At 37.7% G+C, this 10,469-nt stretch overlaps 2 protein-coding genes and 1 non-coding gene across 4 annotated transcripts; all 3 read left to right on the plus strand.

Annotated features, from left to right (window-relative positions):
• The first annotated feature begins 418 nt into the window (after nucleotides 1-418).
• Nucleotides 419-491, plus strand: TRNAA-CGC. Its single transcript has one exon. It is a non-coding gene; the product is annotated as a tRNA-Ala (tRNA).
• A 452-nt stretch (nucleotides 492-943) lies between these two features.
• Nucleotides 944-3,019, plus strand: LOC104809981. Of its 2 annotated transcripts, none has more exons than XM_010536130.1 (2): nucleotides 944-1,788; nucleotides 2,568-3,019. In XM_010536130.1, the coding sequence occupies exons 1-2, from the start codon at nucleotides 1,117-1,119 to the stop codon at nucleotides 2,724-2,726; spliced, it is 831 nt and encodes a 276-aa protein (XP_010534432.1). In that variant the 5' UTR covers nucleotides 944-1,116; the 3' UTR covers nucleotides 2,727-3,019. The 2 variants fall into 2 exon arrangements, with proteins under 2 accessions (XP_010534432.1, XP_010534433.1); XM_010536131.1 differs by lacking the exon at nucleotides 2,568-3,019 and adding an exon at nucleotides 2,360-2,561.
• A 575-nt stretch (nucleotides 3,020-3,594) lies between these two features.
• Nucleotides 3,595-6,151, plus strand: LOC104809982 (probable cyclic nucleotide-gated ion channel 3). The gene is made up of 7 exons (XM_010536132.1): nucleotides 3,595-3,965; nucleotides 4,043-4,252; nucleotides 4,328-4,623; nucleotides 4,766-4,877; nucleotides 4,987-5,223; nucleotides 5,301-5,659; nucleotides 5,749-6,151. The coding sequence occupies exons 1-7, from the start codon at nucleotides 3,609-3,611 to the stop codon at nucleotides 5,990-5,992; spliced, it is 1,815 nt and encodes a 604-aa protein (XP_010534434.1). The 5' UTR covers nucleotides 3,595-3,608; the 3' UTR covers nucleotides 5,993-6,151.
• The last annotated feature ends 4,318 nt before the right edge of the window (nucleotides 6,152-10,469 follow it).

A 10,469-nucleotide genomic window follows, 5' to 3' on the forward strand; every position in this document is an offset into this window, starting at 1 on the left:
TCAGGTAGAGATGAGCTGATCGGTGGCGGGGATAAGGCGACGAGGCCACGAGGAGTCATCGACGGGAAGCTTGAGGGCGACATGTGACTAACTCCGCGACATCAGGTAAGTGAGGTAAGTCAGGTAAGTTACGCTTTAAATTCCGACGAAAGTCGAGGGATCGACGAAAGTCGATCGGTGCTGGAAACGGCGAATTCCACTAGTGTTTATTGTTTTATTTCCGGCTCTTTCTCCACCAAGGTGGAGATTGTTGGGCCTTAAGGCCCGTTGGCAGAAGAAAGTGAACCTTCCCTTTGGGAAGGAGGTTTCGGGTTTTAACCCGAAACGCAGCGTTTCATCCCGGGGGTTAATGAAACCCTAATACGCGTGAAGACGAAAGTGTGGCGCGTGGCTCGAGGAGAAGTTAATTCCAACCACTGGGGGTGTAGCTCATATGGTAGAGCGCTCGCTTCGCATGCGAGAGGCACGGGGTTCGATTCCCCGCACCTCCATTCTGTACTTTATTTTTTTATTTTAGTTGTAGATTGTTCTCAATCTTAGAGGTCCAATGAATATAAAGAAAGAATGACTCAAGGCCTCTACCATTTTTTTTTTTTTTTTTTTGAGAAGGCCCAAAACCCAAATATTATTAATACATGGGCATTGGATTTCATTTGGATCAGGGAGCGGTCTACACATACTCAAAAGAGTCTTGAATTTTTTGAATTCAACAAGGTGGGTATATTCCCTGATTGTTCCAAGGTACTCCAATGGCATCTTTGTAATATTGGGGGGAAAGAAATTACACTTCTTCCTCCACCACACGACTTCTAATATTCTTTTGCTTGGTTAGACTACCATACAAATACTGATTGTGTTACAAAAGGCAAAAAGTTTGCAATAAAATCCTTGTTATTGTGTATATATATATATATATGGATTGTTTTAGGAGACAAAGGGAAAGTTGATCTTCAATGATACCAATTCAAATAAAGAAACTGTACAAACAAAAAAATACGCATACAGAAACGGACGCCAATCTTTCTTCGCCAAGTCTCCACACACATCCATCCCCCCTCTCTCTCGCTCTCTCTGTTGGATGACGCAGTATGAGCTGAAGCTTCTCTGCGATCTCCCATGGACTCGCTTACGTTGAAACCCACGTTCACCTCTTTCTACCCATCTCCTCTCTTTTTAACTTCTATCAACAGATTCGAAGCTTCCACCGTCTCCTTCTGCTGTAAACCCCATTCCAATCCCATATGCCCTCAGCCTGATTACGGCACGAATCGTATTCTACGAATAAACCCCTATTTGATTTTGCGCTCAATCTTTCGGAGAATCAAGGGGCTCGCTTCGTCTCAATCCCAGAGATGGGTCTCCCGTTCTCAAGCTTACAGGGACGACACGGCGGCGTTCTCGGAGCAGTTCGCCGGAGATTGGGAGAAGCACGGCGGATTCGGTACGGCGCTCCTGAGCGTGACGGCGAGTGCCAAGGTTAAGATCAGTCCCTTCGTGGCGACTCTCGCGGCTAACCCGACGTTCGTGTCGGGTCTCGTCGCGTGGTTTGTAGCTCAATCCATCAAAGTGTTTCTTAATTTCTTCGTGGAGAGAAAATGGGATTTCCGGATACTGTTCGCCTCTGGGGGAATGCCTTCGTCTCATTCGGCTCTCTGTATGGCTCTGACGACCTCCGTGGCTCTCTGCCATGGAGTGGCAGATTCGTTATTTCCCGTCTGCTTGGGCTTTAGTCTAATCGTCATGTACGATGCCATCGGCGTCAGACGCCACGCCGGCATGCAAGCTGAGGTAAAGACATCGGTTTGGCTTTCTGTCTGATTTTGGTGTCCTTTTGTTTCGCTGGGTCATGTTCATGTTCATGTTCATTTTCGTCAAATGACTGTGGTCAAGCATTCGAGTTCTGAACTTTCGAGCTTCAGCTATTGGTTACTATCTCATAATGGAGGAGTTGGTAATGATTTCTGGTCGAAATTTACGTGAGACTCCATGTACGAGTTCGTACAAATAGGGGAGAGGATGGTTGGCCAAATCATGAAAATGCTGCTTGTACCAATATTCCTTTCTTTGGTTTTGTCTTTCTGTTTCATGTAGGAACACTGATAATCATAGTTCTCACACACTAAAAAAATGTTAATTTGGTGGCTAATTTTGCTCCAAGCTCTTTAGCTCAATCTTTATTTTATCCGGTTCTAAGTTAAAACAAAGTTGGTGAATTCATGGGTTGCTTGTGGAAGTTGTATATGCAAAGGCCAGGTCTTGTTTCCACCACATTGTGTCAGATTTCAGTTTCATAAGGGCTTGTAGTGCAATTTTCTGCATGGCTGAGATTATTATGAACTTGATACACTTCATTCATTAGTGTTGGTCCAAGAATAAGCTGATGAGCATCAAGTACCAATAGATGGGTGGACTGCCACTTCTGTAGTGCTCTCTGTTGTATTTCGAAAGATTCGAGGTTTAAATGAATCTGCTCCTACGATGAAGCCAAGAGAGTGAAACCCTTTTATCTGGGGAAAAGAAAAGGGTGTGTGAAGTTTTCAGATGCATAACCGTGAATGTGGAAACAGGTACTGAACTTGATCATAAGGGATTTGTTCGAGGGGCACCCCATCAGTCAGAGGAAGCTAAAGGAGCTGCTCGGCCACACTCCTTCGCAGGTTCTTGCTGGAGCAGTGCTCGGTATTTTGGTTGCTTGTTTCTGTTGCCAAGGCTGCCTCATTCCCTGATCCATCTCTTTTGTTCAAACCTTCCCCATGCTTTGATTATTGGCCTTTGTTCATTTGGTATTGGCCAACAAGATTCATGTTGTATTATATATGGTCTTCACCCATAAAGGAACTCCATTTTTGTGATTGCCTAGAACACGAATTGAGAGTTTCATCTGTCTTAAGTTATCTCCAGTTCTTTATGGAGTAGGGTTTCTATGTTAGAATTTGGCTCCCTTTCTTGTAAACCTCTGTCTTCATTCATTATGCTGTAGGGGTTGGTTTCAGTGACCGGTTCGGTTACTTCAATTCAATCGGTTTAGTACTGATGAATGTTATCACGACTTCTTCCCGGTTCAAGTCTGTGCACTGTGAGTTACCGGTTAGGTTACGATTAAGCAAGCCGGTATCCGGTTATCGGTTTGTTTTTCTGGGGCGGGGGGCCGCTTGACTGATGTGTTGATGATGATGCTTGATGATCCAATCAAAAGATGAAGTTGGAATTTACGTCTTTGCCCCTAGATCTTCTGACTTGCTTGCCACTTAAAACAAATCTAATCACCGTATTGTACGGTTAAAAAAATCAAACTAAAACGCTGTTCCCTATTGACCAATGAAATGTATTCTTAAATGTTCGATACGCGTCATCTACGCATCCAAGACGGCGACACGTGTCCGGAATCAACAGCTTTTCCCTTCTTCCCTTTCCAACTCTCGCCCCTGGTTTCCCGAGCTGCCAACGTCTTTTACGCCATTGGTTAACCCTAACTCTCAGATTTTGCTATAATTGGATCGTGGATAAAGCTCCTGTTCTTGTCCCCATTTCTCCTTTGGTTCTTTCCTCCTGGTAAGAATCCGCTCTCCTTTTATGTTGCGCATCGATTCGTTCGGAAGAGAACTTCAATGGGGTCTTCTGTAACTGGAGAACGTTCGCGAGATTGGCATCTGCGGAACTGGAAGAGGGTTTTCCTGATAGTTTGCGTGTTTGCTTTGGCATTTGATCCTCTGTTTCTGTATATTCCTGTATTCGAACGGGACAGATTCTGTCTGGCTTTGGACAAGTATCCAGCTATAACAGCTTGTCTTATCCGAACCATTCTCGATGCCTTGTATATGGTTCACATCTTGTTTTATTTAAGAGCTCCTTGTCAAGTATCTTTTAGAGGAGAAATGCTCGTTGATTCTACCGCTACAGCAGCTAAAGGACATCGCTTTTTCTACTTGATGATTGACATTCTCTCTCTTCTCCCTGTCCCCCAGGTGGGTGTGTTCTCTTCCTCATGACATTCACGATGGTTTCCATTGAGCAGAGAGTGATGAAATTCCAATTCTTGCAGGTTCTTGTTCTGTCTATCACTCCAAGGTCGAGGCTTACATCGTTGGTGACCAAGGAGATGCTGAAATGGGTTCTAGTCTGTCAATACGTACCCCGAAGCATCCGAATCTATCCTCTTTACGAACAAGTAACAAGAGATTCCGGTAGAGTGACAGAGACGAAGTGGGCAGCAGCTGCTTTGAATCTCCTCCTCTACATGCTAGCAAGTAATGTAAGTCTTTGCTCTCCTGATCATGTTGTGACATTGGAACAAGAATCGTTAAAGACAACACTTTGATATGATCAGGTGATTGGAGCTTACTGGTACTTGATCTCCATAGAAAGGAAAGACATGTGTTGGCGTTTCGAATGTGCCAAGATACCCGGATGCGTTCATGCAAATCTCTACTGTGCTCAAGCTGTTGGGGACAATGGTCGTTTCTTAAACGGGTCATGCCCATTAATCGACCCCGACCAAATCACCGACCCCGCAGTGTTCAACTTTGGGATGTTCACTGAAGCACTTCAGTCTGGTCTTGTCGATTCAAGGAATTTCCCCAGGAAGTTTCTCCACTGCTTTTGGTGGGGTCTCCGCAATCTTAGGTCTGTATATCCTAACTCTTTAGCTTTGAATCTCTAATCAAAGCCCAAGCGGACAAGAGTTTGTCTGCTCATCAAAGCTGAAATCTGGTCTGGAAGGTGTTGTTTGTATTAACTTAGACATGGATCTTCTTTACAAATATAGTGCTTTGGGCCAAAACCTGAAGACGGGCGGCTTTGTTGGGGATATCCTCTTTGCTCTCGTAATCTGTGTATCTGGGTTAGTCTTGTTTGCTCTGTTCATCGGCAATATGCAGGTAGTGCCCAGAGTTCTTTATGTCTTTCACAAGCTTGAGGTAATGAGATTAGAGCAGCAAAACATGATTTTGCTTAAAAAAAGATCCCTTTTTTTTTTGTGAACAACAGAAGTACTTACAATCAACAACAGTTAGAGCAGAGGAGATGGAGGAGAAACGTAGAGACACAGAGAAATGGATGTCTCATAGGGCGCTGCCAGATGAGCTGAGAGAGCGTATTAGGAGATATGAGCAGTACAGATGGAGAGAAACCAGAGGAGTTGAGGAAGAATCTCTTCTTCTTAGCCTTCCTAAAGACATCAAACGGGACACCAAACACCATCTTGGCCTCGACTTGCTCAGGAGGGTATGGCATTATTCTCTGAATTTACATTCACGCTTACCATTGATCAAGTTTCACCAAACTATCTGAAATTTTTCCAGGTTCCTTTGTTCGGGGTTCTGGATATCCGGCAGCTGGAAGCGCTATGTGTGCTAGTGAAGCCAGTGTTTTACACGAAGAACAGCTACATTGTGCGTAAGGGTGACCCGATTGAGGATATGCTTTTTATACTGAGAGGCAATGCGAGTTTCAGTTCATATCGCCTCAGGGCTGGTGACTTCTGTTGTGAAGAACTACTTGAATGGGCTCTAAGTCGCAAATCCTCTCATCTTCCCATCTCGGACAGTGAGATACAGGCTATAACCGATGTTGAAGGCTTTGTTCTGTCAGCTGATGATCTAAAATTTGTTGTTACTCGTTACACTAGTTTCCATGGCAGGAGATTCAAGAGCGTGTTCAGGCAAGACTTGATAACGACAGCATTCAGAGTTAAATTCACACGATCAAACCTGCGAAGAGCATTCTAAAGATCCCTGGCTCTGTTTTCAGGTACCATTCGGCTCAATGGAGGAGATGGGCGGCATGTTACATACAAGCAGCATGGAGGATACACAAAAGAAGGAAGCTTTCTATATGCCCAGAAGAAGAAGGCCAACGTCAAGGAACAACACTCAACCTGGGTGCCGCCGTTTTTGCCTTGAGGTTTGCTTCCAATGCTTTGAGAGGCGTTAGGGCAAGAGGATCAAACTACTGCAGATTTCCTCAGAAACCATCCCACTCATCCCAGTTTTAATTGGAGTCTCCTTTGTATCTCACACTTTGTCAGTAGATATTGGGTGGGTACAGTGACATGCATATAGATTCACCGTAGGATATCGATCAATGAGTATTGAGATCTTGAATAAAACTTTGGAAAGAGGGTTCTCATAATTGACTGCAGTACCATACGAGACGTGAATGGCCATGAAGTCAAAAGCGACGAGAGGAAAACGTTCATATTTTTGTTCACTGAAAAATGTTGTTGTTCCACCACATTGCACCAGTGGTCTAGTGGTAGAATAGTACCCTGCCACGGTACAGACCCGGGTTCGATTCCCGGCTGGAAGAGTGTTTTCTTTGTTGGGTTTCACGGCATAGACATCATCGCCCCCCAAGATAAGACAAAATCCCTAATTTGCTTCTCGAGGACAAGACCCACGGTCTCTCTCTCTCATTTCCCCTTCCTCCTGAACCTTTTAAACGACAAACAAAAGACCTGTCGTCTTGATTCCAAATTCGAAAGAGCACACACGAAAATCGCCAGGAAACGAAGAGAAAGACAACACCCTTTTTTTTTTTACGTCGAATCTTCAGATTCTCTCTCCCTGTTTTTTTTTTCTCTTGGCTTTTCTTTTTCTGGTAAAAAGGCGAATTATTCTATCTGGGTTTTGTTGTTCTATCAGGAGAATCTCACCTTTGATGAAAAAGTAGGAAGAAAAGGTCGAACCTTTTATCTTCTATGTCTGATTTGAACAGCAAATCTATTAATTACATGATCAGACCAACGGAGAGAACAAAACAGGAGCAGTTGAACTACGAAGGAGAAGAAGAAGAAGAAAGAGGCAAGGACACAACAACAGCTGCAGAGCATGTCTGTTTTTATATCTCACGCATGATATACCTTTGTTTAATTAACCGGGTGGCAATCAAAGTTCACATATGATTTGGGTCGATTTTTTCCATTTTATAAAAATTTATATCAATCGGTTAATATTTTATTTTCGGTTTATTTCAATTTTGGATTTTTATTAAACAAATTACATATTTTTAGAAAAAATTCAGTTTTTTATTTTTTTAAAAATTCGGTTTTATTTAGTTCGATTTAAAAAAAATATCGTTTCAATATTTTAGATAATTCGAATAAAAAAATACCGTATTTTTTTATTCGATACGATTTGGACACTTTCACCCATACCCTATTACCCTAACCCACCCCACCATACATAAATGAAAGAACAAAAAATAAAAACTGGATAATTAACTAAAAGGAATCACTAATTAATCCAATTTACTTCTATGCGATTTCCTTCCATTACTGTATTTTTAAAAAAAAATCTCAGATGATTTCTTAGCCTTGCCGATGACGTGTACCGGAGAAAAATGTATTTGTGTTATTTTCAATGTTTTTTTTGTAGAATAATAGAAGTGTCACATTCTGGATTTCATACTATTTATATATATGTATACAAAAGCTAATGAAATATTTTTTTAATTATATTTTGGTATAATATCATTCCATAAGCACCAATCATGGAGCATTGTAGTTGTAGCTCGGTGGATGTTTCCTAATCAAAACGAAAACTGATAATACCAACAAAATAATACATCATTTTTTTTGTGTATTTGTGCACACACACACACACACATATATCCATATATATATTGTCAACATTTGTTCATATTATTGATATCTATGTTATCCAATGTTTTTTTTATTATAAAAATGAAGATTGAGAATAAATATTGCCATATTTGAATACTTGAATCAATTATATATATATATATGAGTGAATGAGTGTATATATTTGTAATAGAAAACAAATGTTTTACGGAAAAGAATGCTTTAGAAACGTGTGTGGAGGGACTCTTGAATACCAAGCTTCCAAATTTATGATATATTTTTTTCCATAAACGAGATAACTTTTAGTATGATCTAAGAAGGTGAAAATATGTATCTTGATTTCTAATTTATTATTTTTGTAAAGCTTACGAAATTTTTTTAATTTTTTTTTTACATTTTATTAAACCATAAATATATGAAAAACATGATAGATTATTTTAAAAATCCACTTGAAAACGATATTAACCACATATATAATCATTAAGAATTATTATCCATAAATAATAAAACAAATTATGATAATTGATATAATAATAACAATAATATATTATTTTGATTCAATTTTTAAAAGTCGCATTAAAAAATATATTAGAAATTCACAAATCTCATGATGTGGAATATTATTGCGTATATTAGAATTGAAACATTAGAATTTCGCTATATACAAACAAACCCATTAGCTACATATCAAACTTATTTCAAAATCCAAATAAAATAAAAGAAAATCAGAAACCGATTTTCTTCTTTATCCTTCTATCATTCTTTTAATACCATTAAACATTCTAAATTATACAAGATACAATCTGTCGAACAATAACAAAAATCTATTAAATTTATTTCAATAAATGAATATTGAACGCTCATCTATACATTGTACCCTCCGCAAACGGTCGAATGAAATTAATCATCCATATATAATAACAATATCGATATCATTATTTACTTTTTTTGTTAGGCGATATTTTTTTAAAGTATGATCTTATCGTATATATCTTTACTATGTTTTGACAAAAAAACGTCGTAGCTGCTGAATTGGGCACCGACGGGAGCTGTACGACATCAACAGTTGTCGTTTCGGGCGAGTACTGTTGTTGATGGACGGTCCACGTCACTGTTGGTCCCGTGATCAACGGTCCATATTTCTTATCACTTTTCACTTCTCTCTTCTTTTCCCGTTTTGTCCATAAAATATATTTAGAATTTAGAATTTAAATATAATAATAATTATTTTCGTACAACAACCAATTCTAATGGCAATATAGCAGAAATACCCTTACTTTGCTACATAGACTTCACGGACTACCTTCCAAAACCCTAAAATTTTGGAAAAAAAATAAAAGAAACAAAAGACATAATTAAACCTCTCACAAAAGTAACGTGATATTCCTCTCTTCATTTTGAATTCATCTCTCTCGTTTTCATTCTTTGATAACTCTTCATTTCTTTCTTAACTTTCTCTCTCTACTCTTATATTTCTCTCAACTCTTTCATTTTTTCCCTTCTCATTTCATTTGTATACATAGAAAAACAAACGAAAAATGATTATTTCGTTGAGCATATCCTCACTGACGACCTCATATCTTCTTCTTGAGTCGGTCTAAGACAGAACAAATGACAAAAACTGAAGGTAAGTAATTCACTAATACAAGAGATTGGTTCGATGCATAAACTTTGTGTTTTGGGTTTGAGTTTTATGATTTTTAGAGTGAATCGTGTATTTTTTTTATGAAAATGAGATAGATGCATAGCAAATCTGTCGAAGAATATGCAAGAGGCGCATATTTAATGCCAAATAAATGTTTGGAACAATAATGGAACATATTGACAAAGGTACGTTACATTGGTTACACCGTCTAAAATTTAATTTTGGTCACACTGGTCACACTAGTCACATTGGTCACAGAGGTCACACTGGTCACACTAATCATACTGGTCACACCGTTTAAAATTTGTTTTGGTCACACTGGTCACATTGGTCACACTAGTCACACTGGTCACACTGATCACACTGGTCACACTAGTCACACTGGCAGTGGCGGATCCAGAAAAAATTATGAGTGAGGGCAATAATTATAATAAATATATAATAAAATTAATAAAAATATATTATAAAAAAATATTTATATTTGATCATTAAATTTTATAATTCTTTATTTTTTAAATATATTCATAATAACTTTTATTTATAATTGTTTAAAAAATATATTTTTCAATAAAATAAACTGCAATCACTCAAAAATTGATCACCAATATGATTGTTTAGAGCTATGTTCACAAATTTTGTTAATGGAAAACATCTTCCATCGTAGTGTCAACAAATAAAATCAATTAATATATTAATCAAACCAGCCGAAATTAAATTATTTTAATTTATTTTCTATTATCATTTTTAAAAATCATTATCACGTTATTGATAAGATCTTCTAATATTTGTTTAGCTTAATCAATTTATCTATTATTTTTTTATCAAGTCAAATAATATATATATATATATATATATATATATATAATAATAAATTTGCGAGTATCATCAAAATATAGAAATTGATGAATAAATAAAAAATAGAATTATTTAAAAGTCATAAATGAAAAGAATAATATGATCTCACATTTATTCAATTGTGTAATACAAAATATATACATGAAGAAGTTGTTATATCTAAGGAGATACAATTAAGAGAGATTCAATAATACAAGATTATACAAGATTACAATCAATTAGAAATAGATTTGATATACTAACATATTACTTTCCTTTAATAAAACTTAAATATTTTTAATTTAATTGTTTTTTAATATTAGATTTATACATAATATTTTTGAGAATTAAGAGAGAAAGATTAAAAAACAGTTGAAAAAAAAAGACAACATCGTAACTTAATTTTTTTAA

The sequence above is a fragment of the Tarenaya hassleriana genome, unplaced genomic scaffold, assembly GCF_000463585.1.
Source record: "Tarenaya hassleriana unplaced genomic scaffold, ASM46358v1 Cleome17, whole genome shotgun sequence".
Classification (NCBI taxonomy): Eukaryota; Viridiplantae; Streptophyta; class Magnoliopsida; order Brassicales; family Cleomaceae; genus Tarenaya; species Tarenaya hassleriana.

Coding starts and splice junctions, on each gene's coding strand:
- LOC104809981 (XM_010536130.1), top strand. CDS start 1,117: ATGGACTCGCTTACGTTGAAACCCACGTTCACCTCTTTCTACCCATCT. Junction 1,789..2,567: donor ACGCCGGCATGCAAGCTGAG/GTAAAGACATCG, acceptor ATGTGGAAACAG/GTACTGAACTTGATCATAAG.
- LOC104809982 (XM_010536132.1), top strand. CDS start 3,609: ATGGGGTCTTCTGTAACTGGAGAACGTTCGCGAGATTGGCATCTGCGG. Junction 4,253..4,327: donor TCTACATGCTAGCAAGTAAT/GTAAGTCTTTGC, acceptor TGATATGATCAG/GTGATTGGAGCTTACTGGTA. Junction 4,624..4,765: donor TGGGGTCTCCGCAATCTTAG/GTCTGTATATCC, acceptor TTACAAATATAG/TGCTTTGGGCCAAAACCTGA.